The 25,383-nt window shown below is 38.0% G+C and overlaps 2 protein-coding genes across 3 annotated transcripts; both read left to right on the top strand.

Moving 5' to 3' along the window:
- Positions 1–246: 246 nt before the first annotated feature.
- SPO11 (SPO11 initiator of meiotic double strand breaks) lies at positions 247–13,384 on the top strand (the record flags this gene model as incomplete). The annotated part of the gene is made up of 13 exons (XM_082065783.1): positions 247–338; positions 2,833–2,946; positions 5,595–5,683; positions 6,236–6,302; positions 6,494–6,602; positions 7,220–7,306; positions 8,486–8,522; positions 8,745–8,854; positions 9,662–9,761; positions 10,512–10,549; positions 12,072–12,148; positions 12,355–12,466; positions 13,165–13,384. The coding sequence occupies 13 exons, from the start codon at positions 247–249 to the stop codon at positions 13,282–13,284; spliced, it is 1,152 nt and encodes a 383-aa protein (XP_081921909.1). The 3' UTR covers positions 13,285–13,384.
- A 1,440-nt stretch (positions 13,385–14,824) lies between these two features.
- Positions 14,825–23,174, top strand: RAE1 (ribonucleic acid export 1). 2 transcript variants are annotated; one of them, XM_082065190.1, is made up of 13 exons: positions 14,825–14,961; positions 15,457–15,553; positions 15,690–15,794; positions 16,610–16,702; positions 17,116–17,202; positions 18,207–18,293; positions 18,559–18,630; positions 19,223–19,330; positions 19,670–19,776; positions 19,870–19,945; positions 21,001–21,195; positions 21,829–21,914; positions 22,478–23,174. In XM_082065190.1, coding segments are annotated over exons 2-13 (1,107 nt in total). In that variant the 5' UTR covers positions 14,825–14,961; positions 15,457–15,463; the 3' UTR covers positions 22,479–23,174. The 2 variants fall into 2 exon arrangements, with proteins under 2 accessions (XP_081921316.1, XP_081921317.1); XM_082065191.1 differs by having other exon boundaries at positions 21,829–23,174.
- The last annotated feature ends 2,209 nt before the right edge of the window (positions 23,175–25,383 follow it).

Raw genomic sequence — 25,383 nt, 5'->3', positions numbered from 1 at the left:
ACAGCGGGAAAAGCCCATTGGTCAGTCAGGAAGAGCGGGAAAAGCCTTCGGTCAGTCAGTCAGTAAGGGGAGGAAAATCTTGACTTTGGTTTCCACAGAAATTTTCTGCTTTTTCTCTCTGGCTTTATGGTTTGATCTCAGATAATGAGTTTTAAGTCCAGCACATGGAATAGCCTTTACTAATTTATTTGGTAATCTCTTTTTAACGCCTTTGTCCCTTCCGGAGATTGTTCTGCACCAGCCTTCATGGAGGAGCTCAGCGTGTGTTCAGTGCCAGCTGGGAGCAAGACCGGCTTCAGGGAAACAAGCCCTTCTGGTCATGAGAGCCATGTCCCTAGGTAAAAGATGTGAAAAACAGCACCCATAGTTATTCCTGTGGTAATACTAAAGTAGGTAGTGCACCATTTCACCTAATGGGCTCGCACAAAGGTGAAAAACATACTCCCCTACAAAAATGCAGGGGAGAAGGGGCTCTCCCACTGCAACCGGCATCTCTGTTCCCTCAGATCTCTCCAAAAGTCTGTAGGTACAGATGGAAATAGAGAAAACCGTGACAAAACAAACAGTTTCACTAACAAAAAACCCCATCATTTTTTAAAGACTCTTTCTGCACACAGTGTATCAGCCTCAGGCTAGAATAGAGTGAGAACATCTTTAAAGTATTTTAAAAGAAGAGTTTTTAGTGTTTGAGGCAGGGTAGAGAACTGCATGGCTTTAGCTTTAGTGTTGGTTTATTACATTGCAGATTTTTATTTGTAACTGTTTCTCTTGTCTGTTAATATTGTTCACTTGCTAAAGGTGCTACAATATTAACCTTTTATGCTATTAATGTTGAAGATTATCTTTTGTGCCATACAGAAAAAAGTATCTGCTCATGCTGCAACATGTTAGAAATGATCTGGCAAAGCCTGTGAGATACACAATGCTGACCCCTTCTCTGCTCAGATTTCGCTGTTAAATTAAACCAGAGTGAATTTTAAGTAGGCACACTTGGCCAGTATTACATGTTTGCTTATTAAAATTCAGTTAATCTCTGCAAAAGGAGACAGAATATCAGCAGGGGGTACACAGGGAATTGCTGTCCTCTTCCTCCTATTTTGCCAAATTTACAACTTCTGTTGGTGAATAAATCGGGAAATTGGGATTGGAACAGAAATCCAGACTTTCAAACTCTGCAGCAAACTTTGAAGTACATCTGAAATAGTAAGACAGTTACAGTGGACAGAACCAAATGAATGAGTAAAATATTCATGAGTATCAAAGTAATGACATGGTTTAGATTTCCTGTCTGTCTATTCTTTCCTTGATCTACGCATACATATTTTTATTGCCTTCAACATTCTAAATTTTGTTGTGCTGGAGGTATGCACCATAGTCAGCTTTGCTTACCTCTTTCACCATTCGCTGCGTTACACATTTAGCTCACTGGCCAACCACTTCCTCTGTGCTTAACAGAATCTCTATTTTGGATGTGGCAGTGAGATGTAGGATTTTAATTAGGAGGAAGAGACAAGGAGTCTGAAATTTAGGGAATCTTGGATTTATTTATGAAACTACTATGCAGTAGAAAATGAATTTGCGTATTGGCTGCATGACCAGGCTTTCCTGTATTATAAGCATTGCAAATGCTTTACTGTTTCACCTTTGGAAAGCCATTGGCCTCTCCACGCCTAAGTTTATTCACCTGAAAAACAGAAAAGAAATTCTTGCATTGTGTTTGTTGAATGGTTAGATATTATTGGACAAAAATGTTGGTGATGCTAGTAGGGTTTTTTATACAGGTACTATTATGAGTAATGTTTTAAAGTAAAAGATTAATACTTTCCAGAAATTGCTTTCAAAAAATTATAATCTAGTTTCAGCAGAATGAGGAGCTGAGCTACAAAATGGAAGAAAGATATTCAACAGATAGAAGAGAGCTTTAATGACCCTTCATTATTTTTTAAGGAGACTCATATTTTGTCTTTAAAAATCATACTTGCTGATTTTGTAACAGTCGGGTAATTAATTTTGTGTGGTGTGCACTGGTATTCTCTTATTTTTTCTTAGTATATTACTTAATGACAAAATTGGACTGTGCTGATAAGACTTGGAGCTAGAATAAGCTTTGTCTATTCTTTTAATTCCCACCTAGACTTATAATGGTATATAGCACACTTGTAAGTTTAAGGACAGCTGAATTGTTGGAGTCAGATTGCTTATGAAAATAGAACGCATCTGTCATAACACTCAAGCCAGCCCACAGTTTTGCTGTAAGGGATCTGCTGCAAGGTTAATTTGTATTTTTAGGTGAAAGATAGAGATTTTATTCTTTTCAGAGTGCATCTGTTGCGACTAAGCCTTCATATAATTAAAACCCGTAACAGTTTTTTCAGGGCAGCAGATCATAAGGTTAACATACAATAGTACAACAGGAAGTATTTGTACTCTCAAACATTTTTTAAATTTACAGCATTTAAAAACAACTTAGCCCAGATCATAGCCAAAGCCAATATTACATCATTTATAGTAAAACATTAATCAGTCACAAACCAGCCAGTTGGTCTAAAAGTTCAGCTGGTGAAAAATTTGATGGTTTCAGGACTGAATAGAAATGTAGCTTTAATTGTGTCCTCAGTCATGCATCTGGAATGAGAACTCAAAGATTTTAGGGAAAATGAACAAAACAAAATTAAAAAACAAAAGAGTTCCTCCACATTTTTTAAACAAATATGTCCTTGAAGCAGTTTTGGATTACACGATTTTTGTAGGAGTGGAGATAGATATTCAAAACTCAAAGTAGAACTAGATTTTATCATATGAACTGTACCACTTTTTGTTTGTTTTTTTCAGTTCTGAAGTTCTTGAAGCAATAGAAAATGTTATCGAAGACGTACTTAAAAGCTTGGCCCAAAAAAAAGCACCTGTTCTCACACTAGCTAACAGATTAGATTGGAGGAATATAGAGTAAGTATTATATATTTTGAAGTCCTTCCTTTCAGTAATATATAAATGCCATGAATATAAATTTGATTATGTAACTTCCAGAAAAGTTAATGTTACATAATTCTGTGTTAGAAACAATAAATAATTTGACTTCTAATATAGTAACGGACAAATAAAAAGTAATGCTTGGTAACCACTCTGCATGAACAGGCATAATGTATTAATTAACTGCAGATCATAACATAAAGGGGACTAATGTAACACTGCTGTAATAAGGGTTAGAAAGGAAAGTCCCTATAAATAATCATTTTCTGGAAGCAGTAGAAACCAGAAATGATAAGTTGTGTTAGAGTGAAAATATCTGGTTTAGGCTGGAAACAATTAATAGCAATTTCATCCTCCAATGCCTTTTCTCTGCTTCCTCTTTTCTTTTTCTCTGCTTTTCCCCACGGTATCTTATTTTTCAAAATGATAGATAAACATCCTTTTGTTCTTCAGAGAAGATGCACCTCACTTCTTACTGTTGTATTTCTTGCCACCATGTTGTGTTCAAAGTTCATTACCAGCCAAATAAAGCAAACCAAGTTTCTAAGATGTTATCTAAATTTCAGATCTTATGCCAGCTTATCTAGACAGGATCAGAGAAAAAGCAACCTGTCTGCCTTTGTAGCACAATTTGTCATTTGTAGAAGTTGCTTGCGCAACAATATTATTCCAAGGAGCTCATTTAAACTGAAAATACCTGGAAATGGGAGATTAATTGCTTTCTATAATGCAGAAGCAAAAGGATAATGGAAGCTACCAATCTATTTCTTGCCCTGTAGAAGCTCTGGACGTCAGTGCATTAAAGGATATTTAGATTGATCAGGTTGCAGAAGTGCTTGTGTGTGGACAACCATTTGAGACTGAGAAAGCATAGCAAACCTTCCATGCCTAACACTTTGGGGGAATACTCATTTAATGAGAACAATAAATTTCTGTCAATCAAAAAACCTGAGGGGCCTGCAGGTAATCAGTTAACTGAAAGGCTTGTATGTTCCAGGGATTTTAATGGCTTGATAGTCTGACAAAAATGTTTCACTCATGTGTCTGTAAAATTAAAATACTATAACAAAGATTTGCAATTTTTGGCAATCTTTGGGGAAATGGCTTTCCAGGCTAAGAAAACAAATGCGAGATCTTATTTGCCATCAAAGCACATAGGGGGAAAATGTTCAAATTAAAAGAAGTTAACATCACAGTATGTTAAAAATAAGACTCATCAATCACATTTTAAAAAGCTGAACTATAATTTATGGTGGAGAAATGTAATCTCAGATATGCATATCTGTTGAATAGTGATCTATATCCCACTTTAATACAGCAGTTTAAGAAGATGAAAACAAAAATAAATAGATAAAAAAAGAATGCCAAAATATAGTATAAATGGAAGAAAATATAGTCAGTGGAGTATTTTTTTTCTTCTTTAGGCAGCCTTTTCATACTTAATCTACACAGCTGGAATCTGCTGGGCAGGAACTAGCAGAATGAGAGAATGATTTCATGTTTGAAATGTTCCTTGTAAACATTTGTAGATGCCTAGAGAGGTATTTACTTGAGCATGATGTCAATCGGTGAGAATTCCAGGCCTAAAGCACTCCCATCAGTTTCCATTGTCCAGCTGCAAAAGAGGAAGAAGTTTTTATACAAAACTACTCTGCTGTATTTAACCTGGGGGAGCAATGCAGCAAAGTTTTTAACACTATTTTCCTCCTGTGCAGTTCCAGTGTAGGGAGCCTGCAAGCAAAACGCACAAATACCTTTTAAATGTTGCAGCACAAAGGCAGGACAATTCCTTCAAAGCCGGCAGGCAGATGCTACACTGTGCTGCTTGTTCTCGCTGTCACTTCACGTACGTGCACCCTGGTGTGTTCTGCCACCCAAAGGATTCATGGAGCAAAAGCTTTGACAAAGAAATTTAGAAATGTTATGTGGTTTCAGATAAACTTATGGCCATTTTATCACTAATACTTTACAAAACCCTGAAATGAAAAAGAATGCTTTAAAAGCAGCACTGTCATATCATAAGGCACTAAAGTAATTTTAAGTAACATAATGAAGTGTCATTAAGAAAACAACCGATTATTTTGGTGAAATGTGCACCTTCAGACATGAAATGGTGAAACACGAAGTAGTGGACTCATATAGATTAAACAATTGTTTAGAGAATACGATGGAGCACATTTTTGTTTCCAAAAGTTACTAATGGAATATAATTGAGTTATTCTGATAACAATTTAAGGGCATAAATCAAATAATATTGTTGTAATATGAAATAATAACACTTTTTCATACACTCTACATCAGAAAGTCACTGTTTCAGATGTGATTTGTATTCCAATAATGATTCATATTTTTTTCTTGTGTTGGTTATTCCATTGTTTTCACACTAAATAATAATCACTGATATATTAACAGTTATAAACACATATAAAACACTTTTCTTGTCTCTACTTCTGTCTGGAAATACATATTTTAGGCTTAAATTCAGTCTTGAAGTACCTTCTTGAGAAACTTTAATGCTTTGAAGTAGATAGGTAAGGAGTCTGAGACTAAATTAACTTATAGACAACAATTTACATATAATCAATCATTTTACAGTTCGATTGTATTTGTTTGCAATGTATCAGATTTAAAGATTCTGTAGGTCTACAGATGATACCACATTCTACTACAAGACAAATAAGAAGTGACTGCCCTAGCTCAGCACCAAGATTTGGTAAGATTGGAAAGTACTGTTTTTTCTTGTATTTTAGTTCAAAACTTTATTAAAAAAAATATTATGCACCATGATTTAGAAGTGTATTGCTAATATAACCGGATATTATGACCAGCCCTTTAGCTTTTCTCTTCTCTATTAAATTATAATGAGTGACAGTGAAATTAATGCAGCCTTCTTACAGTTTCTGCCCTCTCTGACTGACCTCAAAAGGTCTTAATGTAAAAACATCACCCTTCTTCAAAAAGCTGGCTAGAAAAGGAATCTTGGAATCAGGACAATATGCTAATTACATTTTCTAACTCAGTCATTCAATTTCTTGGCCTGGACAGCAGAGCACACATTCCCTCACTTAACTCCATCATATTTCTTTCTAATTACGCTAGAAATTATTGAGTCTATTGATTAGTACAGTCTCTCTATTTTCACAGCACCTTAAAATATGTTTTAAAGTTTTGTTTTATGAGATATGAATATGAGTCAATATAAAGACAAATTATTGTACATGCATTTATTAACATGGATAAAATATTTTTAAATGTCTCTTTTCAGCTCTGATGCTCAAAATATTATCCATGATCTATAAGATGGTGCAGAGTAATACTTATGCAACTAAAAGGTAAAATGCTACATTTCTGTAATTTCAGATAAAGTTGTGAAAAACAGCCTGTAGGATGCAAACCTGTAGGATAATGGATTTCTCTATGTAAAATGCTTTAGGTTGATCTGATTATCCATGCCCTCTATAAAATTCTCACAAACCTGCAGCTGTTTCAGTATTATAATTACAAATATGTTTTGTCTTGATAGAGATATATATTATTCAGACACACTACTGTTTGGTAGCCAGAGTATTGTGGACAATATAATCAATGACATTTCTTGCATGCTTCAGATACCTCGGAGAAGTCTACATATAGTAAGTGCTTTATTGTGAATGTTTTCTAAATCATATAGATTGAACAGAAAGCTGAAGTAGGAAAAAAAAAGTTCTCAGGTGGAAATACATAGTTAAAATAAGAAGTGTCCTTTGTGCAAATGAAACTTAATTTGGGTTTATCATAGCCCTCGGAAGTTTTCCTTCTTCAGAGAAAATTCATAGAGTTTGTTTGCTCCAAAGAGCTTCGGACAAACTGTCGATTAAAATCATGAGGCCTTTTGTCAAGTGAAGGCAATGCTTAAACTCCAGAGTGCAAGGCACCTGTTAAGCAATTTGTACTCATAGGATTTGCAAACTTGGGGCTTAAATAAAAATATAAAGTAAGTCAGAGATATAACAAACTTTCAAATTTACTTGTTTCTCATGCCTTACAATAATTCTTCATATCTATACATGCAGTTAACATAATTTATTTTAAGTATGTCTTTATATCCATGATGACAACAACATTGCTTAGTGTTTAAAAGGCTGATGACAGTCAATAACTTCTTATTACTGGAATTATTTTCAGACGTTTCTTGTTTAGCTTGTGCAATACAGTAACATAAAAGCATATGACTTCCAATTTATCGTATACAACTTACTATTTTTTTCAGCTGTCTACATCTAAAGGTTTTGTTGCTGGTAATTTAAGTTACACTGAGGAAGATGGTACAAAAGTGAATTGTACCTGCAGTGCAACAGTATGTATTATAAAACAGTAATTCACAGCACCTACCTTCACATGATCTGCTGCACTTCTTGTAGCTCAGGTTACTGTATACACTTGTTACATAGACCTGTGCTTGTCTTCCTATGCCCAGCACTGTACAAACAAAGCTATATAATATCAGGCTGTTTGGTCTCAGGATTATCAGTTATTTTGGAATTACCAACATTAAAATGACTTGTATTCTCAACTGATTTTATCAAAAGTGGCATTGAGCTAAAGAGAAGTTTATAACCATGGTTTCATAAGAGTCAAGAACCAAAAGTGGTTTGAGGACATGAGATTCAACTAATCTAGTCCTAAAAGATTTCCTATAGTGGTGCAGAATATAGAAGCAGGAATAGAATTCAGACTTGCTGGCTGTTGCCATGATTTCATGGAAAATGCATTCATTGTAACCCACATTGGCAATTTCAAAATGGAAAGATAACCTTAGCTGCCTATGCTCTGTTCTTCAGCAGAGTATAAAGACCCTTGTTATAAATGCTCTTCTACAGCTCTTTGTATTTTTATTTGTTGAGTTGTTCGACCCTGGCACTGGAGGTGATTTAGCAGTCACAAGTAAAAACAGACCACACACTTCAGTATATACATATTCTTTTGCCAAATTCTTCCTCCGGTTCCTGTTTTCTCATCCATATGCTTGCCAGATTGAGCCAATCCTAATATGAGATGTAAAGTAAACGTTACTATGTCTTAAAATTGTTGCTGCAAAATAGTTACAAAATCAGGTTATAGGTTAATAAAAGAAAGGATTTAATCGTCTTCAAAAACGAATACTTAAATGTTTTAAGCCTGTATTAAATTTACACCAAGCTGACTTTCTTTTCTGACTAAAGCAGAAAAAAAATTAATCAGGAAATTGTTATGTCTGTAATGTCCATACAATGAACAGTTGTCTATGACAGTGGCACAAATACTTTTGGAAAGCATCTTGTTGTAACAGGAGGACTCCTGCACAACCATACAATAGAGCAGGGTATGAATGGTTGAATACACTTACAAAGAGGTGAAAATGTCAAGATTGATCTTGTCTATAGAAGATGAATGGTTGTTTCAGGATGTAATTGTGTCCTTCATTACCTAATGTTGTTATTTTAAAATATATCATTTTCTCTATTTAAAATGATTAATCTCATTTCTGTTATTTTAGGCAGTCACTGTGCCATCTAATGTTCAAGGAATTAAAAGTATCCTTTGAGCAAGAACTCTCATTGTAGACTGAAAAAATAAAGTAAAAGCAAAGAATATTCCAAGTTAAACAATGTACTGGTAATCTTTTCCTTGCTTGTTCACTCTGAAATTGAGGCATGAACACTGCTTTTGGCTCTAGAACAGGTATTTTAGAGCATTTAGTTTTAATTGATTGGTGTGATGGATCATTTTACATGCAGCTAGCCTTAACGGAAAAGATTTAATCTCACATGCCAAATTTATTTTAATTGTAGAAAAGGATGCAACTTTTCAGAGACTCTTGGATGATGATTTCTGCACTAAATTGTCCCCATGTATAATGATTACGGTATGCATCTTATACTTCATATCATCTAGCTAGATGTAAGAATTTAAGTTATACTTTAGCATTGTAGTGGTATTCAAACTTGGCCAAAAGATCATCATAAAATTAATATGAAACTTGTCTAACAACTTCTTTTTCCATTTTGCTATCCTGGTAGAAATAAAAAATAGACATTCTAAAGACTTATTTCTTCCAAACATATCTTTATAGCTTGGTAGCTTATCAACCTAATGTGCTGCAAACCCAAAAGAAACAGAATTGGTTGATTTTGGATTGTACTGAAAGAGCTATGGAGTGTGGAGAATTAATAGGAATGCATAAATGAAATATGCGTATCTACTCCTTCTGGGACTGCTTTGGTCCACAATGAGGAAAAAGCATATCCCCTTACCTAAGGAAGAAATGTTTATTCTGTGCAGCATGCTGTCCAGTTGTAGTCGGTCAAAGCAAGAACTTGTTTTATATTGCTTCATTAGTGCCATAAATATTTTTGAGAAGAAAAGGTGGCTTTTTTACACCAGTTTATACAGATGCCGGGGTACATCTATACATCAACTCACAGACCTTAGAAATTAACTCCTTAAATAAAGGAATGGGTGATACATCTGCAGTGCCTGTAATCCAGGACATCAGCCATGCAGCTCCTGAGCCCATTCCAGCATACAATTTCTCCTGCAAAATAGCATTTTGTTTGTTTGCCCCATTTAAAAGAAAGACATAAACACGTATATAGCCAGACATTTTAATTAAATAAATTAATTTAATTAATTAATTAATTAATTTGTAACTGCTTTTATTTTCTTTCCTTAGGGAAGAGGTGTACCAGATCTCAATACACGGCTTTTGGTCAGAAAGCTGTGGAATGCTTTTCAAATTCCTGTTTTCACCCTTATGGATGCAGATCCACATGGTAAATATGTAGAGGTTCAGCGACATATATGGAAAGCAAATTTATGAACCGTAGGCTAGATAGACATGAAGAAAATATTCTTGGAGCAAAATGAGTCTTTTATTGAGTTCAAAGGTGTTCACATATACTTACACTAATAATTCAGTGCTCTAGTCAATAGTTTACAGTACTGAAAGCTAGAAACTACAAGTCTGATGCTAGCAAGAATAAAGTTATTCCTAAAACAAGTCCATGACATTCTGAATGTGCTACTCTGTTACATCAGTGGCAGGCCTGAAATTTCCCTCATTTCATGAGGGATTCTGTGTATGTGAGTGTGCATGCCTTTGTTTGAATACAGAATTTGCATACACAAAATATAGAAAATCTCTTATGTATCTACATGGATACCACCTAAAATTAGGGACATGACTGCAAAATGAGCAGCAGCTGCTCAGAGCAATAGTATCAAGAGATACAGATTACACAGCATAAAGAAAGACAATTTTTGTGATGTTGGACTGATTATCCTTGGTTTTGAAATGACTATGCAGAGACAGCATGAAACATTTAACTATATAATGGTGACATATTATGTTCAAATTCCATTTATTTTTACATACTCTAAAAATACTTGTAAACCATAAAGAACCTCACTAAGGATAAAGCTGTGACTGTTATGCCATGAAAGTGAGTTATTAGTGCAGTCTTCTTCAACATGTCCAGTGTGCAGATAAACAGACACTTGACATTTGGTATTCTGCAACCTAGGTGTGGAAATAATGTGCATCTACAAATATGGATCTGTGGTGAGTATCATGTTTCCACTTCAAATTGTTTCGTAGCCCAGCCTTGAAGCTGGCATGTATGAAATGTTGCAGCCTTTGTTAGAATGGTTACTGCCTTTATAATTTTGTTTCAACACAAAGACACAATTTTTCAGCCTTATGTATCTGCAGAAACAGTTTCTTCCTGCAACAAAAAGAAAGTCAATAACAACGCCAGGTGTTTCATTTAACTATATTTCAGTTTTTCCCTGCTGCACAGGCAGTTTTCAGGAAATCCAAATAGAAAAGTGTTCTCCATTTTGCTTTGTTTCTGCCTTAGAAGAGAAGTGAAGGCTGGAGGGACCTTGGGAGGAGGAGGAGGACGTAACTTGTGAGATGGGTGACTCCACAAAATCATGTTATGTTGGTAAAGATTTTGTTTTGGGGTGAGAATTCACTTATGGATACATGTGGTAGTGTGGAACATTATGGAAGAAGAGGCAGGGGGAACAAAAAGATGTTATAGTGCACTGCTAAAAGATGAGACAATATGAAGGCAGATTAAGGTGAAGGCAGAGGGCAGAAGCAGGTGGGTGAACGGTTCAGTAGAGCCATGGAGAAAGAATATCTAAAGCAAAAAACAAAAAAACAAACTGACTTCAGAAAACTGTCAGACACCAATGGTGTCAGAGTTTGAATATATGTCATAGCATATATCTCGGGGACATCCAGGGAGACGGAACTCCCAGGTTTTCAGGTAAGCTGTCACACTTTCAGCTCTCCTACAAAAGCATGTAAACGGATGGAATACCATCTTCCAGGATTAAATTAAATTGTCAGATTATTTTGAAAGTCTATTTTGTTCCATAACAGAGCAACAGGTGGATCAAATGAAACTAGAATATGTCAAGCTCATTACACGCAATGAAAGTTTCCTTTATACAACATGTAATTTAACTGTGATACTTTGCTACAGATTGCAAAAATGTTCATGGATTCTAAAAGCAAGCTGCCAAAATCAAGTATTACAGCAGCACCACTTCTGGTTCAGAAAGTTGGAGTCACAAACCATGGGGAGCAGGGGGAATATTCTGAGAAGCATCATTAATTGCTTATTTGTTTTTGTACTTTTCCCTAAGATATTTACTGTAGCCATGATACCGGACCAGATGAACCTTTGGGCTAGTTTTAGATGATGTGGATCTTTCCAGCAGAAATTATCTGAAATTTCCAGATCTGATCGTTATTGCTCCTCCTGGTGCCTTTTTTTTTTTTTTTTTAATGTGTTCAGACTCATATTGACTGAAAAAAAAAAAAAAAAAAAAAAAAATGTTCATACTAGACAAGCCTAAACTGAACTAGTCTAGAGTTTGTCTTAGCAAAGGAATGGTTTCCATCAAGGGGATATGATAAGCTCCAGCTGCACTATTTTTTTCCTGTACCATCCTGATAGTGAAAATACCTGTCTTTGTAATAAAATCTGACCACAACCTTCGAAGGCATGTATCTCAAATAATTTAAAGTAAAAGTCACTGAATATTATAGTTGACCTTTCTTATTTTAGTCAATGTCATTTGAGGCCCATCATCTCACCGTTCCATCTATAAAGTGGCTTGGTCTCCTTCCATCTGATCTTGAGAGGTTAGTTATTTCCCTGAAAGAAACAGAAGTGTTCTGTTTCATAGACAGGAAATGCAATCTGACTTAATTCACAAAAAGACAACTAACATTTAAATCAATTATTCTTTTTTCAAATGGCATTTTGGCTTAATATAAAGAAATAAGTAAGAATGATTTTTTTTTTTTTAAGTATATGAGAAAATTTAACAACTTCATTTTCTTTTCAGATTAAATATACACAAAGATGTCCTGATTCCATTTACAAAGCAAGATCAAAATAAGTTAGCCAGTATACAAAAGAGACCTTACATTGCTTGTCAGCCACTGTGGAAAAGAGAAGTATGTATAAACCTATAGTTTCCTTTTTCTTACTCCCCACAGGACAAACCCTACCATCTGCAACCCTGTTCCTCTTTATGAAGACAAACTCTTAGTAGAGCAGAACCAGAAAGGTTTTGCAGCCCCATAAGAAGGCAAGATTGAGGAAGCCCATGCCCACTGTCCCCCTGAGTCATTGGGCCTCAACAGCTCACACGCCAGACCTGGCAGCCTCTTAAGCTTTCCTGCCATTAGCCACCTGATGATCATATGCTCTACATGGGATTTTACTGCTTTCCTAAATATTACAGCATATATTGCACCTTTACAAGCAGGCGAATGCTGACAGCAGTTACTTACTCTGTCCCAGACCTCTTAGCCCACCTGTGGCTTTTAAACCATGTATCTCAATTCAGGCATATGTTGTGTGAAATGGTTAGAAAGGAAAAGGTTTTGTGTACCTCCTCCTTCCTGTTTATACTCACCTCAGAAATTATTTGTGTTACTCTGAGGTGCACACTAGAGAACACATGAACATATGGTAAAATGAATCTCATCTCAGAGGGATTTTGCAGCACCATTTCCAGAAATACTAACTTTACAGTTCTACATGCACATCCAACAAGCGTAAATCTTATTTAAATAATTACCTAACCCTCTATCAGGCTGTTGCATCATCACACATTAATTTTTATTTTGTTCCTTATTTTTTTTTTAAGCTGGATATTATGGCAGCATCTAAACTGAAGGCTGAAATTCAAGTTTTAACTTCTCTTTCATCAGATTACCTTTCTAGAGTCTATTTACCAAACAAACTGAAATTTGGTGGATGGATATGACTGCTTGTTTGCAAACAAAATGTTTTTCTTGATATTGATTTATTTTGTTAACTGCTCTTAGAAAAAATGCAGAGGGGCAGAGCAGTATGCTTCATGCATGTCAGGTTTCTTTATCACTTTATCTAGACTATCATTATCTTTTGTTGTTTGTTTGTTTTCAAACCATAGGAGTAATTACAATTATTTTTTACTTCCATTCTGTGGCTTCTGCACTGTAACAATGCCAGATGCAATGGTACATACATAAAAAGATAATGCGATATGTTCTTTCTGGCCAGAAAATATTAAGTTGAAAAATGTATCAGGGAATTGCTTTGCTTTTTTTCTTAAAGCACAAGGTGATGCTGTACCAACCTGTTTATTTTTGAAGAGAGCAAAAGACTTTGTTAACAATTTATCGCACATGCCTCCTGTTGGAAATTATTGTAAGTACAGCATTGTGACATTTTGTGTTCGCTGTGAATCCAGATTGAAAAGCCAGAGAGAGTTCTTGTTACTGCTAGAAATGTCCCAGAAACCAAATTACTATTTGTCTTCCATGAACAAGTAAGCAAGCAGATGTTACTGATTAAGAATTTAATAAACCATCCTGTTAATGATGCACATCATAACGGAATCCCTTGTTCATTTTCTTTATTTAGTTGGCTGTAAAACAGGAGCAGGAAACCGTGGTGATTAAAGTGTACAACGAATTTTATGTGAGGAAACCAAACTGACTGTACAGAAACTACTTCCAAAATTTATCTATGCAGTCGTCAGCATGGATCCTACAGATAATATTTGCAGTACACTTATCTAGTTTGGGTTTGTTTGTTTTCATTACTGTTCTGCCAGTATGAAATCAAAAAGGAATTCAAATTCCTGTTTTCTTTACTGCACAGTAGCAGTGTTACTACCTGCTGGTAATTTCTAACGGCCAGGTAACAATCAATCTAGATCCAGAGGAACGCGGGGCTGTTCTCTCAGCAGGTGTGACAGCACCAGGACAGGTGTCACCTACTGCAGCAGTAGGTGTCACCTACTGCAGCACACAGCAACAGGCCTGGGCAGAGAACTTCCCTACAGCTGGCCAAGGGAGGCTTTGTTTTCAGGAGTGAGCGGGTTCCTGAAATACTTGAAGCAGTTGACACTATTTTAATTCAAACAGGTGAATTAGCTGCATCTAGTGTCACGGTAACGCCCGAGGGCAGCTGAACGTGCTCGGGCCCGTCTGATCACCCCGACTCCCCCGAGGTCAGGAACCACCACGGGACTTGCACTGCCCAGCGCTCAGACACCGCCGCTCGGCTGAGCAGGAAAAAGTCGTTAACTCTTTCTCCTTCTTCAGCGGCAGCGCCGCGGAGATGCCCAGCGGCCCCATGGCGCGGGCTGGGCTCCTCCCGCCCCGAAGACAGCGGGAAACCGGCCCTTGCCCGAAACTTCGGAACCGCTCGGCCCGGCTCCCACGCCCCGGCCACGCCCCCGCCCCCCCGGCCACGCCCCTGCCCCCCAGCCACGCCCCCGCTCCCCGGCCACGCCCTCGGTTCCCGGCCCCGTCCCGCCTGACCAGAGCGCAGGCGTAGCCCCCGCCCCCCGGCCTCGGCGCCTGCGCAGATAGTCGCGGCCTGTCCCGGCGCTGCCGCGTTCGCGCTGGGCTGCACCGCGGGAGGCAGCGGGCGGAGCGGGCCCGCCGCACGGGTGAGTGAGCGAGGGTCGTTACCGGGGCCCGCCCCGCGCTCCTGGGCGCTTCCGCCTCGTCTGCGGGCGCACTCGGCTCCTCTCCAACGTGTCCCGCCGAACGGCCGCTTCCTGCGCCGGCCGGTTCAGCCGGCGGGGCGGCGGGATCCCGGGACATGGCGCGTCCGCTGCTGCCGGGCGGCCCCTTCGCCCCGCAGCGAGATCTGTAGGCAACGGGGCTGGGCCCTGTGCCCAGGGGAGCAGCTGCGGGGAGGAGTGAGGGGAACGGCGGGTGAAACCGGAGCTGGTCCGTGCCGGCGGGGGCGGGGTGGCCGGCCCGGGAACGTCAGGGATCCGACTGCAACAAGATGCGTGGGTTTATTTATTTAATTATTTTAAGCCTTGTATATTTTTACAGCCTTGGGTGGCTGCTGGGCGGGGTGAGGCCTGTGCCCGTGTGGGGGCTGCGGCGGGGACACCCTGGGGATGCTCCGAAAGCCTTTTCCTCGTTTGCAGGGCAAGGATGAGTCTGTTTGGATCAACATCGGGGTTCGGTACGGGAGGTACCAGCATGTTCGGCAGTACGACTGCAGATAACCATAATCCCATGAAGGTACGTGCATTACCCCCTGTGGGAGCCTCTCTTCTGCTGCTGTGTTCTAATTAGTCCCAGCAGACCTACTAATTTACCCTACAGAAGTGATAGTTTTAAACTGTGACTCGTTTTGTTTTTCTTGTGTCCTTTACAGGATATTGAAGTAACATCTCCACCTGATGACAGCATATCATGTTTAGCGTTTAGTCCACCAACGTTGCCGGGTAATTTCCTCATTGCAGGATCATGGGCAAATGATGTAAGTACCCACAGTCAGACCTACAGGTCATTAAAGTGTGAGCATTGGTGCATAAACTACAAAATGTGATCATAAAACTTGTGCCGGGGCACCTGAAAATCTTCCTCTTTGCAGAACTGCAGAAGTTATGTCTGGTGACAAGGCACTAAGTTTGACATAGTTGAGCTCCTTCCACTGAGAAATTCAGTTGTGGTTTTCAGATAAGTCATTTTTCTGCCTCTGTGTTTTAAGCTTCAGCTCACAATATGTAGCCAATGTTTTCCCTGATAGATTTTTATTACTTTTTCCCACTTGTTTGTTTTTTAGCTCCATTTTCTTATTAGCCTGACGCAGTTATGCTTTGCTCAGTGAAAGAACCATGAACACAGTGGTAAATCATCCAGTTTGACAGTGTAGTCTCAAAAAGATTAAGCTCCTCCAACCTTATAGAAGTTTGTTTGTGTTGAAGGGTGAGATCCCAACTGGCCCAAAGAGGGATGGGAAACCAAACGTGAACATGTTCTTTAACTGTTCTGTTCAGTCTGTTGGCCACAGTCTGCAGCGGGCAGCTTATTCCCAGCTGGTGGTTCAGGGTTCTCCAGGCGAGAACTGGGAGGTGTTAAGTGATTGTAAGGTACCTTTGAGGTGGGGCTGAGTTGTGGTCGTACAGATAAAAGAAACATAATTGGAGAAAATAAGGTTTCATTAGTTCTGAAAAACAGCTTGGTGTTTATAATCACACTTTACATTGGATAAACTAGGGCTGAGATCTTCAAGAAGAGAGGTCTCTTAAGTTCTTTGTGTTAATATGTCTGTATGTGCTTCTCCTGTTACAGGTTCGCTGCTGGGAAGTTCAAGATAATGGACAGACAATCCCGAAGGCTCAGCAGATGCACACAGGACCCGTACTAGATGGCTGCTGGAGTGATGTATGTTCCTACTTAAAAATAAATAGTTTTTACCAAAGCCCTAAATAAATTAGCATATTGTTTCCAGACAGATGCAAGAGCCACACGTAGCTGCAGCCTGTGATTATTGTATAGACTTATGTTACTGTAAATATGTGCTAAGCGTATCTGAATAGAGTCCACTAATATAGGCATAAGAAGAGTAAAAGAAAGTTTGAAAGTAAGAATGTATTTAAAGCCAGATATTAACCAGCACAGTTTTCTCATTTATGATGTACAGTTGTAAATAAATTTCTATTTTTATGTTCTTTCTCTTGAAATTCTTGTGTATGTTTCATGAATGTTATGCCATTACTAGAAGTGAATAAGACATGACAGTTTTCTAATAGACACTGTGTGATGAGCTATTTAATCTCCTTATTCTCGGTTTTTAGGATGGGAGTAAAGTATTTACTGCTTCCTGTGATAAAACTGCCAAAATGTGGGATCTCAACAGTAATCAGGCTATTCAGATTGCACAAGTAAGTAAGCAAGGCCCAAGTTTATTAGTTGTTGTGGGCTTTGTGTTTGTTGTTTTTGTTGGTTTTTTTTTTTTTTTATTAAAAGCTACATTTACTAGCAAATTAAGGTAACATGTAGTGCTTCTGAAGTAGATACTGCTACTTGACAAAGAGGTTGTAGGGTGCTTTTTATATTTTTGAGATAATGAAGTGTGCATATATAGGGAGACCTGCAATCAAAGTGATTTGAATAACCTGTGCAGGCGTTTTCTCTGTTTCACTTGAGAGAGCTCTTTCCATTGCTGCTGTGATCTCAAAGTAACTCCACTGCATTATAGGGGGAAAAGACATTTTAAGAAATCATTGAATTCACTTTCACAAGTACCAGGTTTCTGCTGCAGCAGTATCAGGGATTAGAATTTACATTCTCCATTTAGAAGTGAATGTCTGTTCATAGAACATGTACTTACAGTGATTAAGTTACCAGCTATGTAATGTAAGAGGAGAGTTAGTCATTTTAATGATTGCTTCTTGTATCTTATTTGAGGTGATAAAATTCAGATTCCCAGCCTTGATTTTTAAGATTTTTGTTGGTGTAATTAATATAGGCCTTTCTTCTGTAGGCCTTGGCAGAAGAAGCTGTTTTTTTATTAATTTGTAATAAATAATATACTGTATTAAAGTGTTGATTTCTAGCATGATGGGTAATATCCTTTATAAATAAATAGAAAGTCCTGCTGTTCATAATCTGTATTTCTGCTGTGACCATCTTCTTATATAGGGTGACTTGATTGTAGTGCTTTGTGTCAGGAACTTTTTTCTCATGTGGGTGATTTTTACAGCACTAAACAACACAATAAGGTCATGACCAGCCTTTATCCTAACTGCTGTGACTAAAATAATCACTTTTCTTGAATGGATAAAGAGTGTAAATACATACAAAACTATGAAGAGCATAAGCAAGGAATATGGAGTGTTATCTTAGTAAATGTATATGTGTTTGTCCTTTTTTTTTTTTTCTTCAGCATGATGCTCCTGTGAAGACCATCCATTGGATTAAAGCACCTAATTATAGCTGTGTGATGACAGGAAGCTGGGATAAAACTTTGAAGGTATGATTTTTACCTGAACAAATGGGCACAACATGTGCTTGTAATGTGTATGAAAAGACTTATATGAAATGAAAATATTTTATTAAACACCAATATAAAAAAAACAGATTAATGGAATAGCCTCATTTCCCAGAGAGTTGCACTTTTCAGACTACAGACAGGGATGAAACAACTTGGTACCAACTGCTTTGTCTTGGCTAAAGTAGATTAAATGGTGTATCCTCAACTCCAAGCGTAAGTTTGTTCATTTCTCTGTTTCCATCAGTTCTGGGATACCCGCTCACCAACACCTATGATGACATTGCAGCTCCCTGAGCGATGTTACTGTGCGGATGTGGTAAGCCGTGGTATACAGTAAACTGGTGTCAGGTAGATAGCTGGGGAATGCATAAACCAGTGGTCTTTGAGGCTTCTGTAGGTCAGCACTAAGTAACAACTGTTAATATAGAATAATAGAATAGCATTTGCTTTTTGTAGGATTTTAGCAATAAAACATCAATCGATCTTCTTGATTTGGTTCTGGAAAATAAGTATTTGCAGCATGCAAAACATGTTTAGTATCCTTTTAACATCACAAAACCATATGAGCACTAGGACTGACCTACTCTCCTTTCTGGATGAGTTTGCGTTACCACTATTGTGATTTGCATTGGAAGGGTCAGCTAATAAAAGACTTTTGGTATGTGTAATTTTTTAATAGCAGGGAAGAGCTGATTTTGTTTGTTGGTTTGGGGTGGGTTGGTTTGTTTGTTTGAAGATTTGTCTACAAATTGACATTGTCATTTCTCTTTTCCCCCTTTCCCTCCCTCTCTCCACCCCAGAAAAGAGTGCAATTCCTGTAACTTCTTCAGGGATTTCTGTGAAATAACAAACAGAATTCTCTGCCATGCTATTAACACAAATGTCTCCCAACCTATTTTACAACCCAGGTTCATCCCATGGCTGCTGTGGCCACTGCAGAAAGGGGTTTGATAGTTTATCAGTTAGAGAATCAGCCTTCCGAATTTCGAAGAATAGAATCTCCTCTTAAACACCAGGTGAATTGTTATATTATTACAAGTGTATTTATACAGACTGTTGACATTCTGGGCTCGCCATTTTTGGTAAAAACAAACAACATTTCAAAACCGAAGTACGTTATCTTTACATGGTGCTTGTCCTGCTTTGCCATTGATCTGTTGTTAATCTTCATAAGGATTTAGAAATGTAAATACTGTGGCTCAGATTTTCAACAGAATTTGATGTATCTCTTGTCCTTGCTTGTGTTTTTGCTTTACTTTGCATTGATGTATATAATGTTATGTGTCCCTATGGAAAACAGAAAATCTGGCCCTCAGGCCTCTCTCTAAAATCCTCTGTATCTTTCTCAAATTTAGCATCGCTGTGTTGCTATTTTTAAAGACAAAGTGAACAAACCTACTGGATTTGCCCTTGGAAGTATTGAAGGAAGAGTAGCTATTCATTACATCAACCCCCCAAATCCGTAAGTATCATTTAATAAAACATCCTTTCCTGCTTGCTCAGTTTACAATAAGGAAAGTAAAAATACCTTTGTTTTTTTTTTTTCTTCCCCCAGTGCAAAAGATAATTTCACTTTTAAATGTCATCGCTCCAATGGAACAAACACATCAGCACCTCAGGATATCTATGCTGTAAGTCTTCAGCATATACCACTAGATCATTTATACAGGGCAATATGCACTCTTAATGTAAAATTGGCTATGAAGTTTTTATTCTCTTTGAACTTTTATCTTGCCTAAAGTTTTCTTAGACCTATGTTTAAAGCTCAGTCATAGTTACACTATTAAGGAAGGTCCTTTTCTGCAGGTTTCCTGCAGCAGAGACTTTGGGCGTGCATTCTAGAAATTCTGTTAAAATAGTTGATTCACAAGGTACAGAGCAGCTCGAGCTGGTGCCTCCTGAAGGGGAGTCCTCACAAGGAAAAGACTTGGACAATTATACCCCCCAATCCCACCCCCATTGTGTCATTCCCAGCCAACTGCAAAATCAGGGTCTGAGCTCCCCCTGTTCTTCCTTGGATCTCTTCATTTTTGTCAGGCGGGCTGTCAGTTCAAGTTCTGACCTTCAGCTGCTATTCTGCACCTGCAGCTGGACAAAAGTAGTTGGCAATAGCCAAACATTCTCCTTGAAGACTCTGAGGCCTTTTTTACTTAACAAAGCAGAAAGTTCAAAGGTTCACAGCTTGCAGAAGTTATGTGATGCAAACATAATTATGTTAAGCGAATTCTGTATGAGCAGTTTGTAGCCAAGTTCTCTAAGAAGCAGTATACCAAATAATTCAGTAAGCTAAGGCATTCTGTTTCCTCACACATAGGTTAAAAAGGACAAATTTTTGTACTCCCCTTAAAACATGCACCAGATCAACCATTCATGAAATCATCTTGGTGGAGATGACACTTGTTAATTTTGCTGACGCTGAAGCAATAATTAATACATTTATGTAATGGGATTATGCATTAAATTCTTAGGTGCCACAAAAAAAGATTATGCTTTCCGTGTTGCTTTGATGGGGTTTTTGTGGTTGGTTGGTTTGTTTTTCCAGAGAACATATCTGAAAATTTTTAGAAAAATAAGAACTGTATATAGTTGAAAAAGAGTCTTTCCTGTGTACCTACTGTCTCAGGATTCAGCACGTGTTGAGTGTTCTTGTGTGGTGGTTTACATAGTATTCTTGATGATTCTGCAGGTAAATGGGATAGCATTTCACCCTGTCCATGGTACTCTTGCAACAGTAGGATCTGATGGTAGATTCAGCTTTTGGGATAAAGATGCGCGAACGAAGCTAAAAACATCGGAACAGCTTGACCAGCCGATATCTGCTTGTTGTTTCAACCACAATGGCAATATATTTGCATACGCTTCCAGTTACGATTGGTCAAAGGTAAGAAAGGTTTAGACTCATACTCGCAGTTGACAGCTAAGACTGTCCTTTCCACGTGAGGCTTTTGCTGTTCTTCATCAACAGTAGCCGAGTCTTTCTAATTCCACAAGCATGCGAGAGAACTCAGGATGCTCATTTTAGACTTCTCATGAAATGTAACGCTGAAGTAGTGCATTCTTTGGTTTTTAGCTTCAGTTGGATCAGATTGCTGAGCAATGCTGGTTTGCAAATGTGGGTGAGGAAGATTTTGGGCTTCCCTTTGAAAAAATGACCTTATCTAATTTAAAAGATGGAAAATATAAAGTGAAACTGGATGGCTATTAAAGCTCTAGTTTCTTCTCTGTCTAGAATGGCATTTAAAAAAAGTCCTGTTGAGCTCTTAGTGGTATCTGTAAAGTAGAGCTTAGAGATACAGGATTGTTTTTTTAATGAAAAGTTTTTTATAACTTAAAATGGATAAACCTCCCTATGGCAAGTTTTTTCTAATCCACCGATGTTGTCCAATATCTGGTCTTAAAGACTTGACAATTAAATCTTAATAAACTAATGGAATATTCTTATTCTTGCATTTTAAGGTAATGCTGATATTTCATCTTTGACAAGAGTAAACAGAGGTGATTATTTTCTTTTTAGGGTCATGAGTTCTATAATCCACAAAAGAAAAACTACATTTTCCTGCGAAATGCAGCGGAAGAGTTAAAGCCCAGGAATAAGAAATAGTGAGTATGAGTCTGACTTGTGTTACTCTGCTGTTTTTCTGCCATTCCTGCCTCTGCTCCACTGCTCTCCTCACATCTGTGCCCTGTTGCACCACGGTTCAGCCAACTTTGGATCGCTCACATTTAGCAGGAACTGTAAAGATTACATTAAATGCAATCTGGCTTGCTGGAGAACATCGTTTCAAATTTTAGATATTCTGATGCGTATGAGGAAGAGGGACTGGTGTTCACACAACCGACCGTTCCACAGCAATAATGAAATTGCAGCAAAGTCAAAATTGAGGTTACATATTCCTGCTTAGAAGTACAACCATTTGTATCTCTGGATTTATTTTAGTAGTGCTACATTAAAATATGTTAATTATAAGAGTTCTGGAGAAGTTGTATAAATACTGTATTTTTTGTAAGTACTTGAAGAATTGCAAGTAATTCTTGTCAAAGGAGGCTTGTTATTACTTATTATTCAGGGGTTCTTTCATTGCTTTCTGATTTTTAAAATGCGAATATCATCTACTGTATACCAGGAAGAAATGCCTTGCAAATGGTTTTTCCTCATTTTTTAGATGAATTTGGTAGGTATGTAAGTGGCCAAGAGCAGTGACAGGAACTCGAGACAAATGGCGAGCACAGTGCAAGTTCCACTTGAGCTTTTTCTTGCACTCCACCAACAGACAGGACGTTGAGCCAATGATCCTCGCACTTATTCTGATCCAAAGGAGACACTGTCAGTTGTGCCAAGTGATGTATAGCTCAGTAATACGAGCAAACCTTTTTTTTTAGCATTTTGTTCATGACCAAACCAATGTGTGCAACATATTTGTGACCTAAACTGCTTTAAAAGTGATACCTTTTAAGAATTAAAAGTTGGTTCTTTTACATCTCTCTTAATGTTTTTGCCTCTGAACAGGGGTTTCTGGACTGAAAAAAGTACTCATTTTTGTATTAACTAGAAAATAGTGCTGGTGAGTTTCATCCTGATCAAAAATGCTGTGAAAAAACAAACAGTGGGCTATTGCTGACATGGATCTACCACTGTTTACTCTTAACTAGCCAGTTGTATACATGCCAAAGTTTCTTAAAAGTGAATGCTTACTATTCCTGTTTAACTCTTGTTTGTTTGATAATGACTAAATAAAGGTGGGAGGGCGCATGTATAGAAATACCTGTCACATTGTACAAATTATCTGTAAAACTGTACGTTGTAACACTTATGGTTATGGATTCATGCTACATTTCAAATAAAATTTGTACTAAATGCTTTTTTATATTCAGAAGTTTTATTATAACAACATGGGCAAGGGGGTTTGCTTTGCTTCTGAAAGCAACGTCTTGTCCTTCCACTGGAATTCAGACACATTTTGCTGAATGTAAAGTACTTTTCCTCCAGCTGCTTGAGCTGCAAATCTCATTATTTTTCCAGTTGCTTTTTCATTAGGAGTAATTCTTGTGGTTTTGCGTCAAAGAATTAAAGGACTAGTGTGAAAGGCCTTTTGTTTTATGAGAACGAGTCGTGTTCCTTGCTATCTCAGCAGCCAAACAGCTGATGATTTGTCTTTAGCACAAATGATTCACACTGTCTTCAAACCCCCCATGGCCAACCAGCCTTTTACTTTCACGCTCTTCTCTACACTCTTCAGCAGTTTTTGCTTGGCGTGTATTTCTTTTTTGGGGTAGTTCTATAGTTGAGGAAAGTCCACAAAGTACATTCTGCTGTTCTTTAGAGTTGCTATTTCTGGGTTTTATTTCTCAGGGTTTTTTTTTCCTACTACTTATGTTTTGCATGGTTTTACATTTCACATTCATGGACTATTTGTTGCAGACAGGAAAGAGTTCCCAGCAGTTATATCAATAGCTGGTTATTTGCCCAAACATTTCTTTTGGTTTTAAATGTTTAAAGGTTGTGATTGTTATGCTGTACTCTTGGGTTGTTAACACGTTTTTCCAGACTTCCCAGTCAAATGGATGGCACCGAGCAACTGCAGGGTCAGCGCCTGTGATCGTGGATGGCAAAAAACCCAACTCTCCCACTAGCGTGAATGGGGAAGAATGGAATGTATCATCTGGTTGGTGTTTAAAAAAAACCTGTTTCTTTGTTTAAATACTTAACAATGTGGATGAGTGGTGAAAAAATAGATTCACTCTAGTTCAGGTACACTTCTACTGGATCAAATGGAGGTGCACCTACTCGAGTGCATACGAAGTTTGGCCAAAATCTATTTTCATTATAACGTCGCTCTCTCGTTTGATAATGCGGTGCTGGTTTAGTACGTTGAGTACTTTTTCTGCTGTTGAAATCTGTTTCTCTGTGAGTGAGGTTTCAGAATTTAGTCATCACGTTAATTGTGCAGACTCATTTTAGAAGGGCCTACTTTTCCATTACGTTGCTGTGCATATTGGATATACTCAGGTGGGAGGACAGAGTCAAACTGATGTGTTTTCTGTTACCCAAGTTAAGAGAGTGCACTGGCAATTTACTCCTGTGGAATCACTGTAAGGTTCTCCTGTAAAGAACACGCAGCTCTATCCCTTCAAGCACCAAACATGTAGTGAGAGCTTGTTCACACACTAAGTGTTAGTGCCCATTCTGGAAATCCACTAACTTGCTACTCTATGGCAGTTACCTGTCCAAAACACCCTGAATTGAGTAGAATGTAATATGTGTACCCAAAGCTAACTATAGGAATGCTAGATTTATAAAATACTTTCATTAATTTCTTGAAATTTTGCTGTCAATGTATTTTATGGAAAAAAAAATATCTTGGGCATAAAGAGCGACTCAGTTAAGCCCCACAAAATAGGGACATTTATTAACATTTTCAGATAAGTGATAACCTTCCTCCTTCTGGTCTCACATGTCAGCTTAATAACATGGATTTTGGAAAATGAAGCAATTGACAAAAATTTGTCTGCTAAAGCCTTTCACAAATGAAAGCAAGAGATGTCTGCACAATGGCAAGCGGTCAGGCAGAGGATCTGAATTTTTACTGTCTGTGGGATGAAGCACAACAGCTGAATCGGTGGGTGCTCCGGCACTGGGAACAGGGTCATTCTCCAGAGAACTGTGGATCTGGGAGAGATGTGGGAAATGTCCACAAAACTATTGCTCACACCTGGTTCAATGTAATTGTGATTAAGTGCTGTTTGCAGGTAAGGTGTTTGGCGAACTGTCCGCTCTAAGGAATTGTGTTGAACCCATCTCAAAAGGTTTACACTATCCAGCCTTTGAAATGATGGACACCACTTATTTCTCAATTGCTTTTCTGCTGTTTCTGTTCGTGGAGAGGAACCAGGGCAAAATGAAACGTTAATGTTTGTGCTGTTATGTGTTTACATCTCTGGATTTGCTCACTATGTGCCATTTGCCGTCTGGGGTAAGACTAACTTACCTTCCTCCGAAGGTTTTTGCTGGAGATTCACCATGTGTAACGTTTCCACTGGGTTGTTCAGCCACCAGCCAGGGGAGAAGCAT

Source organism: Streptopelia decaocto, assembly GCF_964273445.1.
Source record: "Streptopelia decaocto genome assembly, chromosome: 14".
In the NCBI taxonomy this organism is placed as follows: domain Eukaryota; kingdom Metazoa; phylum Chordata; class Aves; order Columbiformes; family Columbidae; genus Streptopelia; species Streptopelia decaocto.
This window is presented reverse-complemented; position numbering and strand designations above follow the sequence as displayed.